Raw genomic sequence first — 25,600 nt, forward strand, 5'->3', positions numbered from 1 at the left:
ATAAAAACTCTACCAAGTCCTTTTCTCAATTTCATCTACTGATGGAAAGAATCATATATATATATTTAAAAAAAAATCAAATCAAAAGTACATATGCATTTATTAAACAAGATGCAGCTTCGCCAAGACAAACATGTGGCTTATCTTTAAAACACATTATTAACTGATAATATTGTTAACACAAATGTCTCTGAAAATCCATTAATTTCCCCGTTGTTCCGTTTCACAATGAAATGTACACGGTGAAAACGACACGTCTAAACTGACCACTTCTCAGTCCTGGCTTCCACTGACTTGATCAAGCCCTTTCCCAAGACCCGGAAGTCCTCCAGGATTGCTTCGACGTTGGGAATGGTATTCGCTTCCTCCCCAGTCACCTCCACTCTCCGAGCAGACATATACGATGTCTGTCATGAGGGGAAACAGAAAACATGGAGGTCAGAGTGATGGATGTTGATGAGTGAAATGAGAAGGATGGAAGTGAAGGAGACACGTGACGCAACACAAGGAAGCTGTTGGCTATGCAGAAGGCTTCTGTCCTACAGACGTGATTTTAGATGGAGGGCATAACTTAGGCCTTACCTTGAAGGGCACTGGGAGGAAGGCCTTTGGCTTCCATAAAACTGCGATCACGGTTCCGCCATGAGGATCACAGAAGAAGAGGGCGAGCTCTCCGAAAGCATCCTGAAAATGAATTGGATTAATTGATGCTCCTGTTCAAAACGTCGTGAACGTTCTCTAGATACAGAGAATAAAGTCATAATATTGGGGGGGAAATGTGTGATATAATGGACAAATTCTACCGACCCTATAAAAACTGAAACTAACAGAAAACACGGAGGAAAGGGCCAGACTTTATGCTCCGGACACCTGTGGTCAACTCTGGAGCGCAGTGCCCCGAGGAAATCATCCTCATTTATAGATATTAAAGAAAACCTCTAAAAACATGAGATGAAAACACAATATTGTCCAACACTGTGTATATAAATAGTTTGACACCATATCTTATCATTACCTTCGCATTGAAAATGCAGAAGGTTATGTTTTGATCGCCGTGTATTCATTTATTTATTTATATGCGTGTTCCTCGCAGAACAAAAAAAGTTTTAAACCGAATCGCATGAAATTTGGTGGGATGATTGGTTATTATCCGGGGACCATTTGATTAGATTTTTGGATCAATCGGGTCAAAGGTCAAGGTCATGGAAAGGTCAACATCTTCTTTTTACCATAGCACGGTCAATTTTTATCCAATTGGCATGCAACTAATGCCAACATGTTCATAATTCAAAGCCCAATCTTGTGATATGCGAAGGTATGCGCTCTACCGAGTGCCCGTTCTAGTTTGTATTGTTTTGCTCATTCGCTCAAATATTGTCTGGGACCATTTTGTCCTCCAAAAATAATAGTACGGACATGTCCCAACTGTGCATGAGCGAACCTTTTACCCTGCAGTTATTTCTAGAAAAAACTGCTTTGTGGACAATGTAAATGCAATCTTGAAATTGTTCTGCTCTGAATTTGATATTCTCAGGAAGCTGCTGGACGTCAGACAGAACACGCTTCGGGGCCCGAGCCGCCACGCTGCAACTTGCATTGTGCAAATCCTGCTGCACCGCTTTCCTCACATCCTGTGTCAACAAGACGTGATTGATATCACACCTGCCTATGAACCTGAAGTGTAAGACTCACTCTGAGCTCTGCCAGGTAGAGGGTCACGGGGTTGTAGTCGATGACCGGCAGGGCCCCTCTGGACTGGGCCACGTTGCCAGCCATGAGGCCCCTGTTGAAGGTGACAATGGGAGGGTCCACTGCCTGAGAGAGCAGGGGAACCTGCCTTGGGTTCAGGTGAATCAGCACATCGTAGGCATCCAGAGGAGCGCGCATGACCACCTGCACAAACACAGACAACGCATCAAAAAGCTGAAATAGTGAATAATAATTCATTCAGACTGTGGAGCATCGATGAAGACAATAGAACATGAGTTTGTGCTTTGTCCTCACCCTGACATCTTGTATCTGGTCTCCGTCCATCAGCTGATGCTCCAGTAACTTCAGACTCTCTGCAGCCACCATCACCACACGCAGCAGCATCTGAAGACACACAACCAAAGTACAACATTTAATGTCATATAATACAATATGAAGACCCCTATTGTGGTTGCACAATCGTTCAATTAGCACTACAATTTCCAATTACCAACTTTCCAGAACACATTAAATATGACCAACAATTGCAGACACAAAACTTGAATTCATACCTTTTGAAATTCAAACACATCGTCATGCCAGCAGAGAGCTAAGGTCACGTAGGCATTGTGTTGATAGCAAGCATCGTGTACATTTAGAGAGTAAAGAGACTCACTCGATCACAAAGTGGTCGTTCAGAGACATGGAGACAACTACCAAAGACTCACTGAGCCAGGATCAGTCACTCGCCTCAGGTCTTTGTTTTGAAACAACATTTAGGTTGATGTGAATTCAAGAAGAGACTTGTGTACGCAACCTGAGCAACCAGATACGGTAAATTCATCCTGAACGTTGCGATGAGGCAACAATGACGTCGCTGTCAGGACGTCACGCGGTTCCTGTTCTCCGCCACCGTTATGCAGCAGGATCATGGGAGAGGCTCAGTTTATGCTCGTCGGGGGGGTGAGGGAGCACAGTAAAGCGGATGTGGGTCACCATGGGCGTGCCACGGGACTCTTTCACAGCCACGGTCACATCCAAACAGAGGAACACTAAACTAAATACTTTATTTATTTCACTTTGAGGACAGCAATAAAATGAAGTGTCGCTTTTGGAAATTCTTCAGAATGTTTTTTATTATTTCAAATTCTGACTTTATTCTAATCACTACTAAAGTAATACGTTACGCGTTTCATTTCCAGATCAACGATTTACATGGAATTTTGGAAAGACTTCGGAACAATCAATTTCCAGTTATGCAACAACTCTATTTGTAATAATCTCAATTCATGACATCAATCACGTGAATAGTTTCGAGAGATAGGTTTATATATTCTCATTAACCAATATCATACTTTACTGTTTAATTGGTGTAATATCTTTTCTGTGTGATCCAGGAGACCAGGGAGCACCAAGGAAAGGTTCCAGAATAGGAAAGGTTACGGAATAGGAAAGGTTACGGAAAGGTTGCAGAAGAAACGACGCGACTGCTCTCTGCCGAGAACATGCAATTCTTTTCTACACCGTTGTTTCTGATTCTCACAAATTAACAACAAAATACCCATTCTATTAAATGTGTAGTTGTGCGAGTTGTGTGTCAGCTGACCTGTACACTCGGTGCTCGCTTGGTCCAGAGGGATTGTTTCTTGTCTTTAGGCGTAGCTAGAAACAAGACGGGCAGAGACTCCCTGGAGGCCATGAAGTCGTTCTTGATCTCCGTGTAGTCGGTGGCTGCGTGTGACAGAGAGGTGAACAACAATCACACTTGGAGTTGAAACAGTGAACCATATGAGCAAGATGTTAAAGCATGTTGGGTGTGTGTATAAAATCAGGCCAGGTGGGGATTTGTTTTTGTGACCCAGGGGGGAAAGGGGTGCGCGAGAGTGTGCTTGCCTGCCAGCTGGTTGTTGAGGTTGACTACCAGCGGGTTGTTCCTCCAGTCAAAGGAGGAGAGAAGGTGAAGGAAACGAAGCAAGCCCACCTGAGGAGAACTGACGAAGACAGAAATGACATTTAATGTAAAAGGGGTAAGATGCAAAATATTTGGTCCATAGATGAGTCTGATGAGGTGGACAGATTTTTAAAAAGTAGTCGCGGTAGTTACCCCGGAGGAGTAAAGGGTGCAGGCTGCAGGAACAGCGAGGCCACCAGCAGGTCTGCTGTGTCCTCTGTGATGTCCTCGCTGAAGAGCTGAGCCCCCAGCCAGCGCTTGGCCAGGCGACACGCTCCCCCGAAACATTGGTGCTGCTGCTGGAGCCTATAAACGGGATGAAATACATGCGGTGAGGAAACCGTGCATGCAGGGCAAGCAAAACAATGAAGAAACAGGAAAAAAAAGACAAAAATGCTGCGACAAAGGTTGAAGAAAGTAGGACGATATGACCAAAAACTATTGTCTTTACATTTTATAACAGCAAAAGAAGGACAGAGGGAAACCTACAACCCTGCTTTCTCACACAAACACAGATGTTTTAGGTTTGTGTTACCCATGCAATGTGCTGGTAAGTAGAGGCTTGTGAATGGTGGCCATCTCCAGAGCCTGAGCCTCCTCGTTGTCCCTCACGATCAGCAGCCCCTGGGCATTCACACTCTCCCTCAGCACCTGAGGCTCGCGATGGTAGGCCACCTGGATGCGGAAAACCAAGCCATCCTGGATGCATAGGAAAATGGAATTAAAACAGAATAATAAAAAGGATACTGTAAACTGACGGAAAAAAACACTGCCAACAATTTGCCGAATATGACGATAATTAGGAAAAACCCCCAAAACAAAACAGTCAAGTGTAAAGTAACGAAACAATGTACCTTCCAGACATCTAGGTGAGTGGGGCAGGGCCTGCATGTATATTGATGATGCTTCTTGAGTAACTCTCCCAGGCAGATGTGGAAGGCAGCTCGGATGTGGCGGATGGCGAGGCGATCGTGAGGCCACTTTCCACTCCCTTCCATGTGGCAAATCACTGCAAAGCAGGGTCCCCAGTGATAGCAGTTTGAATAACTAAATGATCGTGTCGTTTCATTTGTGTGTAATGTTCTGGCTTTGAATACATGAGTTGTCACTCAGTCATTTAGCAACCTTAAAATCACTAGGTACATTACAGAAATCTCGGGATGTTATGCTTCAGAGATGGTGTAAATTATTCAAACATTTTACTACGGCGGACAGTGCAGAAATAAACAAGCGTTAACATCATCTTAACACGTTGCTGGTGGTTAGTGTCTACCTGTGATCGGGGTGATATAAGCAGGGCACGGTTTGCCTTCCATTGGCACCAATGATCTGGAAGTCTTTTCTCTGTCAAAGAAGGAATAGTCCACCTTCAGTGGCACAGGGGGAAAGACCTGCACGGCACAGATGAAAAGTTAGAACTGTCAATAAGTAAAAACACATGACACATTGTAGTGATGTTTAAAATTATGCAACTTTAATTACATTTTACCAATACTGCTAGTACTTATCAGTGCAATAATAAGAGCAGTTACCTGTTAAGAACAAGATTCTTTACCTGTGTGTATCTAAGTGCAGGGTGGGCTCCTTGCACTGCTGTGATGGCGAGAGGCAGTCCTTCCAGCCTCCACAGTTTTCTACTCAGGTCATCATAGGACTGAACCACAAGCAAACTCTCCTCGTCTCCAGTACTAGGCACCTGAAGAGCACACTACACATCAAGCATATGCTACACATAATCATAGACCGTTTTTATTATTTGTATGTAATAATAATAATAATAACAATAATAACAACAATACAGGCCATAAAGTACATAATATAAATGACATTAATTAAATCCCAACAGGGAACACAAAAAAAGATGTTGGGTTTCCACAGAAGAATATTTCCAACACATTAATAAAAACTGCATTATTTCTTTTAAAATGAATCGCATTGACTTTATTTGTGATTTGATATTAAGAATAAATCCAAAAAAGAATCGCAACGATTTGGCATTACCTCACTTCCCCTTTTGATGACGTCATCCACCATCGCCCCCACATATCGCATGCAGGACTCGGGGATATCTGCATGCCTGGTGGATAATAAACACATCATTTTCTTTATAAAGAAGAGGCTTCAACAAATTACGCACTTTGCCTCAATAGTTTTCAGTCATTGCATATACCGACGTGAAACTGTTATCAAATTGGCTTTTTTTATCACCCAAAATACCGTTATGTTTCGCGACGACAGTCGGCGCTAGCATTAGCTAGCGTGCTAACGTAATTATTGCAATAGGCATGCAAGCTATATATAACTATCGTCTATATACACGCACTTCAGCCAACAATGAAGCGCACGAGCCGGAGACGGAGCTCCGTGTGGGACTGTTTTGAACAAGTGGGCAACTTCGTCCGCTGCATGAAATGCGACGCCACGCTGAAGTACTGCGGCGGAGCCACCAGCTCCATGATGAGCCACATGAGCCGGCAGCACCCGCCGTCGGACGAGGACGAGAAGCCGGTGATCTGCACCGTGCAGTGCACCGAGGAGGAGGAGCGGAGTGCCGCTCATCCGGACGCGGCGCAGGTCGCCGTCATGTCCCCCAACGTCAGCGCCACGACCGCCCTCTCCGAGCGGGACTTCGGGGAGAAGAAGCGCCTGAAGAGGAGCTCGGTGTGGGACATCTTCATCAAAGTAGACGACGAGGTGCACTGCACGATGTGCGACACGAAGCTCAAGTACAGGAGCAGCACCACCAGCATGATGTACCACATCAAGAACAAGCACCCCGACACGACGCCCACGGACGGCGGGTCGGGGGCGACGCACGCAGAGGTCACTGAACTCATCTCCAGGATGATCGAGAAGGACATGCTTCCCATGGACGTGGTTAGCGGCGATGGTTTTCGTGAGCTCCTCGCACAAACCGTGCCCAATTATAAAATCCCGTCAGCCGCTGCGATCAGACGCCTCGTCGAAGGCCACTTCCAAGAGAAGGTGGAGGAGCTGGTTGTGCAGCTGGGTAAAGTGGAGAAAGTGGCGCTCACCGCCGACTTGTGGACGGCCCTCCCATCCCAGAGGTACATGACGGTGTTCTGTTCGTTCATCACGGAGGACTGGCAGGGGAGGTCGGCCGTGCTGCAGACGCACACGCTGCCGCCGCTGGAGAGCCACGCGACGACAGACGGCGTCGCGGAGAGGCTTCTGACCACGGTGCAGGCCTGGGGCATTGCTGGGAAAGTGACCGCGTGCGTTCATAACGCGCGGGACGTCTCGCCGCCCCGCGCGCTCGTCCGCGTCGCCTGGGACTACGCCGCTTGCTTCGCCACGACGCTGCAGCGAGCGGTCAGCGACGGGCTGAGCGAGGATCTCGTCCACATCGTTGTCGCCGCAGGGAAACTGGTCAAGCACTTCAACCGCAGTTCGCTGGCGAGTCAAGCCTTGGAGCAGAAGCGAGTTCAGATGTGCTTGCCGCAGCACAAGCTTATCGAGTCGTGCACAGCTAGATGGGACACCATCTGCGATATGTTTGAACGGTTACTAGAGCAACGGTGGGCAATCAAAGCTGTGCTCTCTGATCGCACAGTCACCAACAAACAGGAAGCCCAAACCCTTGAGATTGAAGATGATTGCTGGCAAATAATTGAGAATTTCACGCCTGTGTTGGCAACGCTGAAGTGGGCAACAACCATCATATCTGCAGAAACAGAAGTGTCCATTTCAAACATTTACCCAATCACATTCAGCCTCATTCAGACCCACCTTGGTCCAAAAGAGAACGATGTTGAACAAGTCTCTGAGTTCAAGCTGAAAGTTCAGGATTCACTAAGAAATCACATGGAGGTAGGCATAAACCTTAAATGTGTGCTTTCACTGACACTTATACTGCTAAACAACATCCTTTTTTTTTTACAAAACTATTAATTTTATGTTCCTGTTTGCAGGTCGACTCTCATGACCTCGCCTCCAAACCGGCTCTGATTGCCTCGATGCTGGACCCCCGTCACAAACATCTCAGTTTCCTGACACCAACAGGAAGACTGGCTGCAAAGGTTAAACTGCACGAACTGGTTTCAAAACTAGACGGGATGACGACTACAGTGGGCCCAAAGGATGAACCGCAGGAGATCCAGGTCACGCCCGATGTCAGCCAGGTGGCAATGCCCTCACGACTGAGAAGTGACACCAAGAACACCATGATGTTGCTCCTAGGAGACAACTACAGTTCCTACTACGCCACAGACTCTGAAGCGCAGGTAGATTACTACTTGAGAGACATCGCACCGTCACTGGACATAAACCCTCTTGAATGGTGGAGGCTAAACGGACCAAGATTCCCCAAATTGGCCACTCTGGCGAGGCACTATTTGTGTGTACCCGGGGTATCGCTGCCGACTTTATTGTCAGAGGCTGGACAAACATTTGCAACAATGCGAACGAGAATGAGCCCAGAGCATGTCGACATGATGATCTTTGTAAACAGAAATGCATAACTTGTATGATAGACGTTCACTCTGACTTCCCATACCAACAATAATAGGAAAAGATAAAGGGTTACTGAGAGGAGCGAGAGGCGGTAGGTGCAGGTCAGGTGGACACCTTGATTGGACGTGACAAGAAAGAGGGTGAGGAAGATGGCAGCTACTCTTCCACTGTTGACGTGTGGCATATGCTGATGTGAATACCATTTTTTATTTTATTTTAAAATCAACAAAAAGCTGAGCTGCTGTCAACTATACCTAAATGTAGTTTTCAACATTAAAACACAGGGATTTGCCTCAACACCTGACTTGATGGTGGACAGTGAGTAAATAGTAACATTATGTCAGCAATCTCTGAGTAAACACACTGTCACTACAAATCGTTGGTTTTCAGCATGAATCGCATTTCAGTACCTGGTGGAGGCACCAAACAGTTTAACCTTTACCTCAACACAGCTGTTACCTTATATTTAGATTTATAGTCTACAAATCAGGATAGAATGAGTTAAAAACAATACGGAAGAAAAATCTCTCGTTTGTTCATTTGTTACCATGGTAGCATACTAAATATGTGTATCAATACAGCTGGAAACTCATCAACCAAACTAACACTGTATAATATTATCGTGATATCTGTCGTGCCTCAGTATGATAAGATGAAATACATACAGCTGTAGCAGGTGTGCGATGATCTGCCTGGGCACCAGCCTCTTCTGGCATATGCTCTCTCCATCCCACAGCACAGCCTCGGTGATCGAACTGTCCTGGAAGCGACGCAGCTCGGAGCGAGAACCCCACAGCTGACGGAACTCAGCCGCCTAGCAGAAGACCGCCGTTGTTATTGTTGATCCATAACACAATACATGCTCAGGAAACAAGTCAAACAAACTAACACAAACTGTTTTACCCATTATGTACAGTCATGTGGTATGTCACGAGAAAAGCGTTTTAAAAGTATAAAAGACAGCAATATAAAAAATTAAAGTGTAATAATTTTATAAATGCAACATGTGTTACGATAATACAAAAGTATTACATTTTTTATTTGTTTTACAATCATTCGATTAAGCCTATGTGAATATTTGCATTTAAGGACTTCTCGAATCAAATACACGAGCAAGTAGTGGCAAGTAGTTAGTATGAACGTGATCCTTTTTTGTAGAACTTTGAATACACAAATTAAGTACAGTTAAGTTTAAGTTACTTTGCATCTTTAACCTCAATGGGAAAACAGACACGCTACATGCATGCAATGGAAGGAGAGCGGTGAGGTCACCTTGGGGCTTTCTGCAGCTGGGCCTCGTTCCAGGACAGAGAATGCCAGCTCCGGATTGAAGCGCAAACCAAAGGCCAGAGGAGGTTGATCTTTGTGTTTTGGGGCTTCGCTCTCAACAGACCACTGTGATGAAATCAAAATTGAACGAGTTCAACAAATTCAGTGAGCGTAAGATTGTTAATCATAGGTACGTATTCATTTCTGACTCTTTGCAAGACCATTTCAAGGTGGTTGGAGTCAAAACCCATACCGTTATAGTTGCATTAATAGCGCTGATTAAATGAGGGGTAACCTCTGCATGTAAAGCTTTCCTACCTCAGGGTCAGGTGAGAGGGAGTGGGTGAGGAGGTGAATCCTTTGGCCCAGTCCCCGCTGAAGCAGTGACAAAATAAAAGGGAGTGCGGTGTGGACATAATTTCCACTGTGGTCCATCAGCTCACCGAGGAGATTCATTTTCTTGCAGCTGGACTGAAGCTTCACCAGCTCACATAACCTGAGTGGGAGATGGAAAGCAGGATGACAATGGGAAGTCAAAGACAAAGTGAAAGAGATTTGTTCTGAAAGAAAAAATAACTATTGTGATGTCAGGCTAGCAGTCGGATGTGTTTTTCTTTTTCCGGTATCCCATTTATTACCTGGCATTTAGGATTCTGACAGTGATTATGTATGATAAACTTTAGAAACGCTACGTAGCCGGAATCTGTAAAGGCAAAATAAACACTTGCAAAGTGGAAAAGTATGCGTCTTAAAGAGTAAGTGCAGAACTAAGCTGCTTATGTAGAACATAACACAAGCACGGGATTCAATGTTGTGTTTTCGGTGCATTAGCTGATGAAGAGAGCCGTACTGGAATACGTGGTCGCTTGTCCTTATCATGGGTTTGGGTGTCATGAGGAGGCTGTGGAAGCCATCCACCGTAGGGTTGTCCCAGAACTGCATCGATAGAGTCGCCTCGTGCTGCAGCTGAGAAACAATTATTGAACGATCAAAACCTGCGGCTTAAGATCACCAGTGTAAAAATAATCTCGTTTGAACAAACATCGCAATACTTTTACAGTACATTACATTTCTACATTACTATATGACATTACAACATTTAGCAGATGCTTTTATCCAAAGCGACTCACAATAAATAAGTGCATTCAACCACGAGTACAAACTCAGAACAACAAGAATCAAGAAAATAACGTTTCTTCAAGAAAGCCAAACTACAAAAATACCACAAGTAAGTGGCATCCAAGTTTCACTGAAATGCGAATCTGTTTTTATTCAAGGTGTCGTCGGAAGGGGTCGGAAACAGTATTTACCTGTTTGTAGGTGCAAGCAGTTATGTCAGTACACATGTTGAGATGTCCTGACGGGTCAACAAACACAACCTGAAAAGCACTGTGGAACTCTGCAAGAGATGGCTGCAGGAAAAAGAAAAGGAGACATAAGGATTAAATTAGGAGGGAAACCAAAGTGTGAAGAAACTACTTGAACATATATAGACACTCACAGCTGTAGAGTCAGGGTCTCTGGCCAGGCTAATTCCATTCACTGTCAGGTCTGTAGATGCTGAGGGTTTTAATTAGAGGTGGGTAAGATGCAAGATATTCAAAAAGGTGATAAACAAATGTTTGTACAGTCAACTTCCATATATAAAAGTGTGTTACACATTACCTTTATTTTATTTTTAATTAAAAAAAACTGGTTTAGTGGATTTAAAATGTTCTTACCCAGGAAGTTCAAGCTGTTTCGAAGCAGCTGATAGGCTGTCATGGAGTTACTGATTCTGTGAGTGGTCAGAAGGTAAGCCAACAACATCGAAGCCAGGAAGCCATTAAAACAACCAGTTCCCTAGAACACATTGAGAGAGCAATACAGCGGCGAGATGAGATAAAGCTTAGTAAATAATAAAATGTTAAAAGAAAGTAAGCTCTGTAAGCAAAAGAAGTAAAGAACTATTTCAAGCCTCCTACCTGGTCGAGCTCTCTTTGACGAAGCCAGACTTTGAGCAAAGCCACTCCATCAGCAAAAGCTGAGCACTGGGAGCTGACCGCAGAAAGAAACTGCAGGTGAGCCCTGGGCAGTAAATCCCCCAGAACAGAGCTATTGTAATGCGGAGTGGGGGGCTCGCCGCTCTCTGCAACAAGGAAATAATAGAAATGGTCTTTAATATTCGATAATAATTTGAAGAATAGAGGTGTTTCGAAGACCAATCTTACCACATTGGGAGTTCTGCACACCGCTGTACCACTCTGTCCGGATATTATTCCTCTGTGGGTTGAAACGGCTGGGCTTGAAGAATCCAGGAGGCGGACAGACATGGATACGCAAGGTGAAGCTGGAAGAGTCTTTACCTGAAATATGGGACGTCACAACAAATTACAATCATTACCAAAACCAGCAGATGCAAAGAAAATTAATTGCATACCACAAATACAATGCTCTTGAAGGATGGCAGTTTTTGTACAATGTGATGGTTATTAAAAGGTAATTACCTGGAGGCGTGAGCAGCAGAATGGGTCGAAGTCTGTTGCCATGCAGACAGGAGTAACGCATGCTCCCGATGTCAGAAGAAGATGCGAAACACTGGGCCAGACCGGCCAGGTAGAGAGCCCTTTTCCTCGGATACCTCTGGTTCAAGACGTCCTTTTGGTGGAGCACATCCTAATAACACAAGGATGAGCAGACAGAAGACACACAAATCTCTTAAAAACTCATGTATGTATCGTCACATTGCTCTCAAGGCTTTTAAGTGTGGTATTGAAATAAATAAAAGATGCAGGTGACTCACAGCTGGGATTGTGACAGCCAGGTCGACCATGATGCGTGGTTTGGTGCAGGTGCCCAGAGGGTAGCTGCCAATCAGATCAACAGAAGCAGGCGGTGCCATGTGGAACTTGCCTTTTGTTGTGTTGGGCACCAGGAGAAAAGGGACCTTAACTGCACTTGTCAGCCATGACAGGTCACTCAACTGAACACAGAGAGATTCATTGGAAAAACGTGGTTACAGGTTTATATGTGGGAATTTGTGGAAATATGAAAGCATATGATTGAGGTTCGCTGCCCAATCATGAAGCCGTTTCTTAATAGTAAAGTACTACACACCTCAACGTCTGAGGAATTCGGTACGGTCTGGAGCAGCTTGGTGACGGCCTGAATGAAGGAATCTATTTGCCGTTTCCTACGCTCACTCAGGGCGACCTCTTTCAGCAGCTCTTCCATCTATAATTGGTGATAGATTACAGATATGTACTTGTATTTGTGAAAGTGTGTGATTGTTGATATGGGACAACAAGCTGAATTTAAGGCATAACCCCATTCCTTTTCACGTCTCACCTGCATTTTGAGCAGGCTGCAGTGAAACAGGCTTTCCGTCTCTTTCAGCTGGTTTAGCTCCTCTGCTGTCGGAGGTCTGTACAGATCACTCCGGGACAGCTTCACCGGGTGGTAGACCTCGTCCTCGTCCCCTCCAGACATCTCAGGTTTGCTCCTTTTCGCTTTTACAGGAGCCTTGTTTTTCTCCTCCGACGCGCGACTCTCTGAGGGAATCATCTGTAAAAATAAAACAAAACCTGTGTTAGCAGTTAATTCCACTTTTAACATGTAATTTACTTCATTTTACTTTATTTACCCCCTATATATTTAGTATTTAGTATTGTGTTTTAAATTTATTTTCATTGATGTTCTGATGTGCACCGCTGCTGTGATTTTTGAAATGTCCCCACTGTGGGACAAATAAAGGAATATCATATCATACCATTTATTACGTGTATGATATCAAATAATCAGCACATTATATAAATCCTTGGTTACTAAAGAGACGTTATGCTCTCGTATTTGTCGAACAATTATCTATGCATTAAAAGTATTACTGATGGTATCTGCTGTACATTCAGTTTCTCTGAAGTAACACAGATTTGCACTTCAGTGGCAATTAAATAGCACTTACTTATGGTCCTCTCTTACTTATGGTACTTTCTTACTTATGGTACTTTTGTAGTTCGACTATGTTGAGGAAATGTTACTTCCTGTATTCTTGTTGTTCTTAGTTTATACTCTAGGTTGAAATGCACTTATTGTAAGTCGCTTTGGATAAAAGCGTCTGCTAAATGACATGGAATGTAATGTAATGTAGACATTAAGCAAAGTCTCACCAATGTAGTGTGAAATTGCCAAATTGTAGCAACGCATGTAAGCAACAACCGTGTTGAGCAACTGCCCCATGCACTAAGTCGGTAAGCAACAAAAATCATAAAACATGTCGCCAGTCTTACCTCTGCTGTGTCCTCAGTAACTGTCAGCTTATTTTTCACGTCGAATATGCCTTCAATATGATGATAATTCCGATAGTTTGTGAAATTTTGATCAACACTTTTCCTTCACTGCTCTCACATGTGCAACGGGTCAGTCTAACGTGCTGCCGCAGGAAACATGTCCCTGATTGGTGGAGAAGCCGCGGGGGCGAACGGTGATTGGTTCGCTGCTTCTTGACCCGCCTTCCCGACCGGCTTTAACAAGGTAGGTTGCACACGCAGTCTCCCGTGCGATTGGTGCTCTCTGAAGCCACTGAAAATGCTCATGGAGTAAAAACACGTTTATTTATTCCTGTTCACTGTAATATATTGTTCTTTTAAATTCCTTCACATCTTTGCCAAATGTTTGCAGCAGCTGCATATTATTATTGGTGTGCATGCAGTCTGATGATCAATTGTCCCTTCATGAAAGTTATATAGTTGAGATTTAGTTTGTTATTTAGCCTGCCCTCATTGATATACATAAGGTAGACCAAATAATAGGAACTCATTTAGCATACCTACAAACATGAACGGACTACATCTACTATATGATGGCACATTTATTTGTAAAAGCATCTTTATAGGAATCACTCAGTCGAACATGACAGTCAGTCTTGGATCCACAGGGTCTGTTGAAGTGTGTCGCAGACTCGCAGGTATTTGCGGTTTTTATGGTGGTTCTCTCCTTTCTGTGTTGCCTTTTTGCTTCCATGGCACAGCGGAGGTCCTTTTCTTGTTGTGATGATCGAAGGCCATCACTCTCCAGTTATTGAGATTACAGAGGCGTCTCCTCAGGTGGGATATGAGATATGTTTGCTATATGCTGTGAGGCACTTATCTATAGATTTCTATAATTATCTATTGATAGAATATCGAAGCAACGGCAACAAATACATTATTTTCAGTATAATTTTAAATATGTGCACAGTATATCTCACAACATTCATAAATAGTTTTAAGCCTACAGGGTACACAATGACTTGTATTAGAAGGATATTTTAAGTCTGGTCTTAATACAGCCGCAGTAATGCTATCACTACATTTCACTTGGACTGAAACAAACGGGTTACTTGAGGTGGTGGATCTGTGGTAACCTGATCAACTGACAACATTGGCTCGGCAACATCACTTCGTGTCGGCCTCGGCTTGGTAGACTTTGTCGGAGGGTTGCATTTATGAGTGTTAATTCCAACTTCTTGAGAATCCAAGAGAGAAACACCCTTGGCGAAAACCATCGTGTCGAGTCTCAGAGACCCAGAGGACAACATCCTGTCCTTTCTCTGTCTAGAGGGGGACAACGTCTTCAGCCAGACACCTGAGCTGGGTCGTTGCGTCAGTGAGGTTACCGTGCAATCAGTTCGCTGCTCGCTATGTCTCGGCTCTCGTGTGGATAGTCCACTTGGTTTCTTGGAGTTAGGTTTTGTGTCGTCGTCATCCACAATCTCGTACTGAGGAAAGACGCAGTGTCGAGGCAAGCAGGAGGGATCGAGCTTTTGTGTCGGTCGGTCGGTCTTGCGATGATACGACGATCCAGTTGTGTGGTTGTGTAGAGAATGTATAGAATTGTGTCCCTCTACATCCACATCCCTTTTCTCTGCTGAACACGATAGACGCGGAAGTAATTTGCTTGGAACTGGCGGTAAATGAACCCACTGCTTTTTCTTTCGTTCAATTTTTGGTGGAGGGCGAGGACTAAGCGCTTCATGGCACTCGGAACTGACCGGCATACTGGGACTTGTTTCCTTTTCAGATTGCTTTGGAGAGCTTTTTCTTCGGGCCATAATATGACATCGCCGGTTGGCTCCTGGCTCTGTTTGTCCCGGGACCTGACCATCGTCATCCTCCTGTTACAAACAAATACAGACACATCGATATGGATACAGATAACTTCTCGGTTGAAATCTAAAGAAGAGACTTGCAGAGGAGACACATTCAGAGTACCTGTTGTGAGGCGGGGTGAGGTCGACTGGGAGCATTTACAACGAGTACACATCCTTGAAGCCAGGGATCTGAAGTTACTGGCACAGGCTCTGAGTCTTCTATTTTATATACTTCCTTTGGTTCTCCCCCTTCATTTGGGCACAGGATTTGGCGCTCTAGAATCTGTATGAGGTAGTTCTTGGCCCAGGATGTGGAGAAAGCTGGTATCTTGAGTGAAAAGACAAGTAAAATCATGTATGTTGTACATACGTGAGGTTGAAATGAATCACAGAAAAGATCAGTGATTTTATCGGTTTCTCCCTGCGTGTCAATCAGTGAGATGATGTTCACGTTGAAGTGAAATCAAAATCAAACTCATCTTGCCTTTTCACAGTTTTACCTGTCTCTCAATGTACACTTTTAAACAACCTTCCACGACTTTGGTCATCAGTTCCTCCATGATCTCCCCCACCGTCTCATCTGCATCCTCCATCAACATGTCCGTCCATTGGGCCCGAGTTAAGCGACCAGGGATGATATCGTCTTGCGTCGGAAGTGGAGTCACTCGAACAGACGACCTATTGCGCTTGTCAGCTTGAGACTTGGTTGCAGAGCGGGGCATCTTGGTTCAGAGGCTGGTTTTAAATATACAAAAAAGTAAGGGGAAAAAACATGGTGTCAAGTTAAAAAAAACATGTTTATGATGATGAAGCCGTTGATATAATTCGTGAAAACAACACTAGTTTAACATGGAACAACGTGTCAGTCCCCATCAGTTTGCATGTTGTTGTTAAAATGTAACATGGCGAACATTACCACCCTCTGGTGGTAGTGATCACACTCGACCGCTTTCATTTCTCCGTGGGTATATTTTAATATAAAGATATAATGCCCTCAATCATTTCAGGGAACAATTTACATATGCACGCAATCATCGTGTTAACAGTGATTCCTTTCAGAATTTGAACATTAAATGACGTGAGAATTTGGACAACAATGTGTGAGAGGCACAGACTAAATGCGTAACTAAAATGTGTGTGAAGTCCTTAAATCCGATGTTTTTAAAAATATATTAGCAAGTCTACAACAAGTGACAAGTTGAACCATTGGAACTTCTGAAATGTCTTAGCTAGTTTAGACTTTAGGTCATGTGTAAATGGATTGATAGAAACATTTCGCAGTGAAGTCACCGTGGATATAGCTATCACATTCCAGCATAACGTTATATTAATTAATTGTAGACTCTAATGAAAACATATTACGTGTTCAGCTATGCTAGCCTAAGATATCGTAGCGGTTTATAATGTCAAGTGTTGTTGATGTGTCCCATATTTATTTGACCTAAACGAATCACATTAGGTTATAAAACATCCAACGTTAGTGAGCGTTATGGTGTCAACTGTTAGCATTAGCTCCCGTAACGTGAGATATGACCGTTAACATTAACATTATGGCTACATGTGCATTGTTTATATTGAGGTAGGCTGACGTGTATTAAACATGGTTAAAATGTATACACACAGTAAAAGTGGCTTCTTATAAAATAAATCACCACTGACGTTTACAGCTTTACCAGAAACTCTTCTTCGTACCCCCTTTTTTCCGTGTAGTCCACGGTTGCTGAGCAACCGAGGACGCACAAGTATGACGTCATACGCAGAAGCGGCGTTGTCTTATGGCTGCAGACCACCCGGAGGTAATCTCGTCGCCAACAAGAAGCTAGAACAGAGCTTTATCCCCTTTAGCTAAAGCTTAACGGTTGACAACTAACGGCGAGCTCTGAAACGTTACTGCGGTCAGCTTTAGCTGCTAATGCTGCACCGATCGTAACTGATCGTAATTCGCTTCACTTCTAATCGTATTCCACCAGACCTCGAGAGTGGTGTTACGGTTTAACAGGCGACCCTGTTAACTGACGACTTTTCACGTATAGCTGTTTTCGCTAATGCCGCTTGGTTTCATTTAGTAGCCTAAATGAAGTGTCAACCGCTCCCATATACCTAATAGAATCTACGATACAAATCAAACAATGTGATGTTCACGAGGGCAGCTAGCGGTACGTGTTATGTTCCTATATTCAACTGCTGTCTGTAACTACGGCCACAGCGGTTGGTTCAACGTCGCCAGTTAACACGGTCGCCTCTTAAACCGTAACACCAGCAACACCAGATCCATTCCTGTGACTTCAACAGGCTGTGCTGCTAAGAGAAGGTAGCGCGACATGTATCACAAGGAGAAAAGCATCCAGATCAAGAACAGCGCCTCGGCGCTGTACAACAACCTGGGCGCGCTGCGCATCGCCCCGCGGCGCCTCACCTACTTTACGGTGGTCCACGCTAACGTGGTCAACATGGTGAGCGCCTCCTGGGACGGACTCAACTACTCCCACCGCCAGCTGCAGTCCAAGGAGCCCAATGTCGCCACGAGCACGTCTCTCATCATGCAGGTCAGGAAGGGATGCCCCATGTATACATATAGTGCAAGAAAAACGTTATTAATATGATATGATATTCCTTTATTTGTCCGACAGTGAGGACATTTCAAAAATCAGAGCATCAATGAAAATAAATATAAAACACAAAACAAAATACTAACAAAAACGTAATACTAAATACTAAATATACAGGGGAAAAGTAAAGTGCTGAGTAAAGTGCCGAGTTTGCCAGGATCTCCAGCGATCTACTGCTGTGTGTTGTATATATATATATATATATATATATATATATATATATACACTGAGATCAACTTGTATATATACACATTATATATATGTATATATATATATGTGTATATATATATATATATATATATATATATATATATGTGTATGTGTAATATACACTGAGATCAACTTGTCATAATTCAGGTAAAGTCAGTGGCTAAAGTATGACATCTGCAGACAAGCTTTCTTGGAAGTATGAACAAATAAACACATAATCACTCTTAAATATATTCTGTAATAATATGTTTGAATTCGGTGCTTAAACAAAAAAAGTACCACATCACAAAGAGTTAAAAAAGCTTCTAACAATGTTTTCCATCGTCTTTAATAGGTTGTTGGCACATATACAATTAATAATTTCAACATTGTGTTGTATTTGTCTTTTGCTTTGTTCTATCTGCATTTCTCTGCATCGTAATAGTCAAATGAATCCTGTGTTTTTCCTTGTAACAGGCAGCTTTTTGCTCTCTGCCCTCTCGTGATCTGCTGGTTGTGACCTCTCAGAAAGGCATCCAGGTAAGTTTGTGTCTGTCTGCTCTTCATCGGCACTCATCACATTTGGAAGAAGCACTGCTGCTTCTGCAACTTGTATACTTATAGTCGCGGTGGTTGTAACAAGCCTTCGTGTCTGGACTGTCAATGAGTGTTTTTAAAATGTGAAAAGATACATACATGTATGTGTTTTTGCAGCCTTTTATTTTCACATTATATAAATCCATTGTCTTAGATGTATGAGTCTGATGGCTCCATCATGGTGTACTGGCATGCCCTCGACATTCCAGAAACAACAACAGGTAAAGTGTAAATCTAAACTGGATTTGCTGCAAATGGAGACACACAAAGATGTCCTGTCTCAATCATTTCCATGAAAACTTAAAAAATATGCAATACATTAAATAATGCAATACAATAACATATGATACAGTGTGATTATCATACAATAAATTATGACAGAAGTTTACTCTCTTGTTCCCAGCAAGATGCCAGTGTTGTTGATCCTCATAACACAAACACAAAACACACTGGGAGGACCTGATTATTAAAAGGAAATAAATTATCCTTGGCATCTACACCTATTTACTTTTTTGCCTGCATATTTACACACATGTTCATATGCATATTTTAGCAATTCTGCTTTGTGTGTGAGAGGAAAATATCAATATTTTTTAAGTTTCCTTATCAAATGTATTGCACTCACAGACATTTTTTTGTGTCCCAGCTCAAGCCGTGTTTGCTCGAGGAATAGCAGCAGTGTGCGAGAGTTTTATATGTGTGGGTAAGTAGTAGGTGGAATACATTTATGTATATTCAAAATACAGGGCAACGCTGGACGGTCCGTGTTGCTTTCTCTCTCTCTCTCTCTCTCTCTCTCTAGGCATTTCAACTGGTGCAATTCTAGTATTTGATGTTCCCAGTAAAGGCAGTAATATTACCTTGTCGGATGTCCTGGAGGGGCACAAGGAGTCCATCACTGACATGGCCTCAGAATGCTGTGGCGGCGAGGTATGGTGTTTGTGTGCAGGACACATTGTCTGCTGTCTATTTCAACCTTTTTTTACATGGGTTAGCTATATATATATATATATATTCATTCACAAATATAATATATAATCCAATCGGTTGCTGTCTCCCTTTCCTCAGGTGTGCATAGCTGATCTGGTCAGTGCAGATGATGGGGGCAACCTTTGTGTGTGGAAGTCTGGGGAGGAATTTAAGTTACTCAACCATATCCCTGGCTTTGAGTAAGATGTTTTTTATATTCTAGTTTTGTCAGTTGTTATGTACTTACAGAGTGACCTCTGTTAAAACTCTGTCATCGCCACTCTTAAACTCCTCTTATGTTTCATGCCTTGCTGTACGTATCTCCTCTACACCGCGTGACGTTCTACTGTCATTTGTTTCGTTATCATTTCCCCTCCTACCTCTAATTTGTCCATCATCTTTCCCCTTAATTCACTGATGGCAATCATCCTCCATCTGCTCTCAGTATTAGCTGCTCATCGGTGAAGTTGTGGAAAGGTACAGTGGTGGCCGGTTACGGCACAGGCCAGATCCGTCTCTATGAGGCGGTGACGGGAATCCTGCATGCTGAGGTCAACGCCCATGCTCGCTGGATATACTCGCTGGACATTGCTCCCTCTTCTGGGCTGGTGAGTTATAAACCAAATATATTTTCAAAAGTGACAAACACAGATGACACGAAAAAGGGATTCATTGATTTTCTAGCTAAAGACAGTCAATAATAATAAATAATATGTTTATTTAGCTCGAAGCATGTACAAGTGTATCTCAAATACATCTGTATCTGGCATATCTCTCACCTTTGGCTTTTGATGTAGCTGCTGTCTGCTGCTGAGGACTCCCTGGTCAGGGTGTGGCAACTGATAATGACCCCAGAGAGCCAAAGCGTGGAGGTACTTGGACTTAACAGAATGCAAAACTTGTTTTCCTAATAGGTTTCAGAATCAAGGCCCGATTTATGGTGGGTTCCTCCAGATTTAACTTTCTCTTACTATGACCCTGACTGTTTTGTTTTCCTCATTTCCTTTTAGATTGCCCATTTGCTCAATGAGTGTGTGACGGACACGCAAATCTGTGGCGCCAAGTTCTGTGACGCCAATGGTTATGCCTTTGCAGTGACAGGATATGACCTTTGTGAGATTATTCGTTACGCACAGTCATAACACCACGTATGTGAATGTGCATTTAATGTATTGGAGTGTTTCTGAAAAGACAGCATGATGCAGGGAGGAGAGTCAAAAGGGCCGTGAAAGGCCCATGTTGAGATTCTGCAAGGAAAGGGGTCTTTTTTAGAGAGAAGCATTGTTTACGTATCAACAAGGCTGGAAGGAGATGGCATATAACAACATTATTAAAAAGTTTTTAAAAATACATATACATGTTTATGTGTCTATAAAAGTAGCTTTAACAAGTTATAGATTATTCTATTATTCCTTCTGACATAATTATTGTTACAAGCAGCTGTATCAGTAAAGTTTGTCAACAAAGCAGCTACGTCTTGGTCGTAAATTTGCACTTCACAAATGCACCAACAGATGGGGTTATGGGTCAACTATTTTGAGCAGGGCAATGAGAGTATAGTATACTATACTATAACAGATTTCACTAAATGACAGAGAGGGGTTGCCTCAAAGGTTCAAGGCTGGAGGCTGATTATTCGAGAAACTCCACATCGCGGTTGGCTACTGTGTGCCGAACACAAGACACAGACCAGGGAGTTCATAAACATTATGTGTTCATTGTGTTGGCTAATTACTCAGATAAGATAAGTAAAATCAATATATGATGTAGATAAGAGGTATATCATTAATACAACTGAAATGATAGAATAGATAAATGAAAAAAGAGCAATATATGTAGAAGAGCATATAGGGACAAAGAGGGCAAGGTAAAGTGACATGGTGTTATGTAATCGCAGCAGTCAGCAGGATGGCCTCATATGCATCGTCTCTTGTTCAGTCATGTCTGCGATCTATAGCATGTGACAGACTTCAATGGATAATTATATTTGTACTTTTATGTATTTGTTGTTTTATTATTATTTTCTTTACAGTCCAAGACATCTATATCTGAAGCAAGAGTGTTTTTTTCCAACTGTGTCTGTGATGCATTCGTCACCCTTGCTTTCTGGTTACGCCTTAGGAAAGAGGTTTTAAACAAAATTAAAATAACTTGAAGAACTAGAAAGGCCTTCATTGAAAACAAGTACAACCTACTCACCACCATTATCCTTGTTCTTCGTTTTTGTGCAAGAGCAACATACAATAGAGACATTTTATTTCCGGGTCTGTTGAGACGGGCTGCATACAGTATGCCTTCACTGGAAATCAAATCTTGCCAACTCAGTTGTAAAAACTGGTCTTGTTTATCACAGGTCATGTGAGTGTTTCTCGTTTTAAGGCAACCAGGTATTGGAATCCAACCCATCTTATGATGACAGGAGAATCAGGTCAGCAAGGAATTGTGTGCTATTTGTCAGTTTAGGGCTAAGCGTGTATTAAATCCCTGAGTTCTAATCTTTTCTGGTTTGCAGGTAACACTGGTCACATAACATCAACTGACAAGACTGTTTTGAACCCACACACAAGGCAGGTTATGTAACTCAAATTTGGTAGGTACCAGATGATAGCCATGTCAATGCCGCTGGTCTCGTCAATTGTCCATCATAAACATGCACGGACATAGTCTTCATGAAATCAATAATTTTCAGTATGTCTTATTGTGTCATGTCTCCCAGCTGCCTAGGGTTGGGGGGGGGGGATATAGCTAACTATCCCGGCTGGAGAGGGTCAGTGGAGGTCTAGACTATCAATATGAGGTCCCAAATGACAGGGACACTGAGATTACATAACTAACTGGAACAGTAATGAAGGAGGAAAAGGTTGGTCAAAAGTGATACATGAAATAAGTAAAGGATTGGAAGAGCAGAGGAATTACAGAGCAGAGTACAAGAGGCTGTTAAAGCAAGGGCCGAGAGTAGAGAAAGGGAATAAAACATCGCTTTACACAGAAAGACATGGAGACAAACAACAGCAGTAATTTAGACCTTGTTACTACCTAAGTCAATAGTTCTGTGCGACGCTCTGGTCCCGCACACAGCCGCGGGGCCGCTCATGCTGTGGACTGCTCCAATAGTCGGCTCTTAGGTGTTACACACAGCTGAGCACATAAAGTTGGGGAGTACAGACCTTAAATAAACTGTTCAGACATGAATCTATTTTGGCTGTGTAAGTGTGCAAGTGTGTACATGCTTGTGCGTCAAGACATAATGGTGGTTGAGCAACATTCATTATCCTATTCCCCACAATGGAAATATTTTATTAATGAGAGTGACGTGAGACCTTCAATGAAAAGCCCCGAGTCATGTCACGTTTCACTTTAATATCTCAGATAAACACACGCTCGCTGAGAAGTCATAATGGCTTGATTAAGGCACTGGCCTTTTGTCAAAGTCTTACATTTTTACTAATTAAAGCAGATTAGCCAACAAGACACATTGGTTCAGAGGAAAGCTGTACGTGGGTACCGACGAAGCCCAGATCGTCAAACACCCTTCCACAAGACAGGTTCATCCATCAGGACCAGTTTTGACCATATGTGTTGGTGGGTGTGGCAGGTTTCTGTAGGTGTGCTTGTACACCCCAACATGAACATATTTCAGGTTGTTTTTTGAATGTTTAATCATTATTCTGGTGGAGGAAGAGCAATTCATCCAATGCCCATCCAGCCTTGTGGCAGCTGCCTGGGCCTGTGTTGCTAAACCTACTGGGATGGAGCCTCACCACGGGGGATGAAGAGCCTAAAGCCCCTCCAGCCTGCTGCCACAGACAGACTATAGCTCTCTGACGAGGCAACCAGGAAACCAGCTCCTGGAGACATGCTGTATAAATAGATCTTCCTTTTAAAACACATTGAAATGAGAAGGACCCCTTCCTTCCCATGTCAGTAACATACACTGACAGACCTAAAAAAACTGTCGCTGCTGACTGACAGATGTACAGACACACAGGTGCTATCCAGAACTAGGTCAAATATCATTTGCAATGATCAGACATTTCCAAGTCCACTTATCATTCTATTTCAGCAACTGTATGTTGTTGGTATCTACCAACTCCTGAGGGAAATCTCTGTCCCTTTAGCTGCCACATTCTCCACTCTGTTTTATGAACAGGAAGCATTGGGGGAATTTTTCGAGTTTTTTGCTGAAAACAGCTGCTGCAGCAAAGAAAATACCAAGAACAGTGAGGCTAGTGAATCAAATCAGGAAAACCAAAGAAACTAGATGAAACTGAAGCCAAGCGGAGCCACAGATTTAAGCCCCCCTTTTCACATGTTGTTTTCATGCTGTCATTTGATTGAGTTATCTTAAAAAATGTGTTGAATTGGGGCCGTCTTGTCATATTTGCATTAGTTAAGGATGGTGACAATCAATTATTGTTTTCATATTCAATTCAATTCAGTTTATTTGTATAGCCCATTTTCACAAATAAAAAATGTGTCTCAGAGTGCTTTACAATCTGTACACATAGACATCCCTGACCTTTGACCTCACATCGGATCAGGAACAACTCCCAAACAACCCTTCAGGGGAAAAAAGGGAAGAACCCTTGAGGAGAGAACAGAGGAGGATCCCTCTCCAGGTTGGACAGGTGTAATAGATGTCATGTGACCAGAAGGAATCATTACACACAAATTAAAACACAGGAACAACACAATGAATGAATATGACAGAGTGTATGAATAGTTGGTAGTCGGCATATTCCACGATCCAGACCTCGATGATCCATCAGGCAGATGGAGGTAGAGAGGAGGAGTGGGTAGTTAAGGATGGTGACAATCAATTATTGTTTTCATATGTCCTTTAATAATTATACGCGAGTGACAAAGTCAAATGGTATGCAGCACAATCTGTTCAGGTGGAACAGGTTGAAGAGATCAAAGAAGGGTGTGTAGATATCTGTGATTATGATTGTTGGAATGTGGAGTGACTGAAGTGGCGTAAGGACTTAGAGAGCTCATCTAGTCTGCAAACATGCACCGATGATGGAGATTGGTTGATAGCAGTGAACTAGTTTAGCTCTGTTTTATTGCTATATTATAGTTAGGCCATGCCAACCCGCCCACCGCCAAAGCCACAGTGCATCTTTACAATCGAAAACCCACACATGGCTTCTGATTTGTGGGAATATCTTAACATACAGTACCTACTGACTCACATTATTCAAAAAATTCTCTGAAAGAAAGTCAAGGCTCCACTGGTGAAAACAAAAATAAATCAATCATGATGTCAGATCTGGTTGACATTATTTTGGAATCCATTAAAAGATTTGACAATTAACACATTTTATATTTGAGGTCTCTAACATGTATGTGTTGATGAGCCATGTGGAAAGATATGAAAGCACCACGCTGTTGCATTGAATGCTAGAGATGGCAGAAATACATCACTGAGAATCAACACAGAGGACATGAGGCAATCCTTGACTACACGACTGATTGGTTTATCGATGATGTCATTTAAGTTGTTAAAAAATGGGAAGTATATACAGGAATATATGTACACTAACTGTTTAACCCTCCTGTTACCTTTAGGGTCAATTTGACCCCATTCAATGTTTAATGTCGGTGTTCCTTGGGGTCAATTTGACCCCAGGCTGTTTTTCACTGTGTCAAACATATAAGAAATATCAACTTTTTAATATATTTAAAGGGCTATTTAGGTAGTCAACAAACAAACATAAAGTACCTCACACTTAAACTTGGGAAACA

General features: G+C 42.9%; 5 protein-coding genes across 7 annotated transcripts; 3 read left to right on the forward strand and 2 right to left on the reverse strand.

Moving 5' to 3' along the window:
- Window positions 1-83: 83 nt before the first annotated feature.
- LOC130196975 (nucleolar protein 6-like) lies at window positions 84-13,737 on the reverse strand. The gene is made up of 26 exons (XM_056419415.1): window positions 13,648-13,737; window positions 12,710-12,925; window positions 12,479-12,595; window positions 12,165-12,344; window positions 11,869-12,037; window positions 11,593-11,727; window positions 11,347-11,510; window positions 11,104-11,224; window positions 10,884-10,942; window positions 10,693-10,794; window positions 10,233-10,348; window positions 9,701-9,878; window positions 9,386-9,508; window positions 8,779-8,927; window positions 5,642-5,717; window positions 5,196-5,336; window positions 4,914-5,031; window positions 4,495-4,649; window positions 4,176-4,339; window positions 3,794-3,946; window positions 3,583-3,680; window positions 3,296-3,420; window positions 2,005-2,094; window positions 1,693-1,893; window positions 583-684; window positions 84-407 (listed from the first exon to the last, which is right to left on the reverse strand). Exons 2-26 carry the CDS (start codon window positions 12,923-12,925, stop codon window positions 258-260), a joined length of 3,402 nt encoding a protein of 1,133 aa, XP_056275390.1. The 5' UTR covers window positions 13,648-13,737; the 3' UTR covers window positions 84-257.
- LOC130196977 (cocaine- and amphetamine-regulated transcript protein-like) lies at window positions 2,101-3,237 on the forward strand. Its single transcript, XM_056419417.1, has 2 exons — window positions 2,101-2,959; window positions 3,058-3,237. The coding sequence occupies exons 1-2, from the start codon at window positions 2,787-2,789 to the stop codon at window positions 3,137-3,139; spliced, it is 255 nt and encodes an 84-aa protein (XP_056275392.1). The 5' UTR covers window positions 2,101-2,786; the 3' UTR covers window positions 3,140-3,237.
- On the forward strand, window positions 5,965-8,417 carry LOC130196976 (E3 SUMO-protein ligase ZBED1-like). The gene is made up of 2 exons (XM_056419416.1): window positions 5,965-7,471; window positions 7,573-8,417. Exons 1-2 carry the CDS (start codon window positions 5,975-5,977, stop codon window positions 8,119-8,121), a joined length of 2,046 nt encoding a protein of 681 aa, XP_056275391.1. The 5' UTR covers window positions 5,965-5,974; the 3' UTR covers window positions 8,122-8,417.
- Window positions 13,738-14,219: 482 nt separating the features above from the next.
- LOC130197234 (uncharacterized protein C2orf81 homolog) lies at window positions 14,220-17,227 on the reverse strand. 2 transcript variants are annotated; one of them, XM_056419806.1, is made up of 4 exons: window positions 17,148-17,227; window positions 15,989-16,223; window positions 15,610-15,816; window positions 14,220-15,512 (listed from the first exon to the last, which is right to left on the reverse strand). In XM_056419806.1, exons 2-4 carry the CDS (start codon window positions 16,208-16,210, stop codon window positions 14,712-14,714), a joined length of 1,230 nt encoding a protein of 409 aa, XP_056275781.1. In that variant the 5' UTR covers window positions 16,211-16,223; window positions 17,148-17,227; the 3' UTR covers window positions 14,220-14,711. The 2 variants fall into 2 exon arrangements, with proteins under 2 accessions (XP_056275781.1, XP_056275782.1); XM_056419807.1 differs by lacking the exon at window positions 17,148-17,227 and having other exon boundaries at window positions 15,989-16,407.
- A 69-nt stretch (window positions 17,228-17,296) lies between these two features.
- Window positions 17,297-24,336, forward strand: wdr54 (WD repeat domain 54). Of its 2 annotated transcripts, XR_008832406.1 has the most exons (10): window positions 17,297-18,034; window positions 18,764-18,826; window positions 19,038-19,104; window positions 19,530-19,586; window positions 19,686-19,813; window positions 19,952-20,052; window positions 20,298-20,460; window positions 20,650-20,724; window positions 20,863-22,280; window positions 22,365-24,336. XR_008832406.1 is itself a non-coding variant. In XM_056419808.1 (9 exons), the coding sequence occupies exons 1-9, from the start codon at window positions 17,810-17,812 to the stop codon at window positions 20,992-20,994; spliced, it is 1,011 nt and encodes a 336-aa protein (XP_056275783.1). In that variant the 5' UTR covers window positions 17,297-17,809; the 3' UTR covers window positions 20,995-24,336. The 2 variants fall into 2 exon arrangements, 1 of the variants encoding a protein (XP_056275783.1); XM_056419808.1 differs by having other exon boundaries at window positions 20,863-24,336.
- Window positions 24,337-25,600: the final 1,264 nt, after the last annotated feature.

Source organism: Pseudoliparis swirei, chromosome 7, assembly GCF_029220125.1.
Source record: "Pseudoliparis swirei isolate HS2019 ecotype Mariana Trench chromosome 7, NWPU_hadal_v1, whole genome shotgun sequence".
Lineage (NCBI taxonomy): Eukaryota > Metazoa > Chordata > Actinopteri > Perciformes > Liparidae > Pseudoliparis > Pseudoliparis swirei.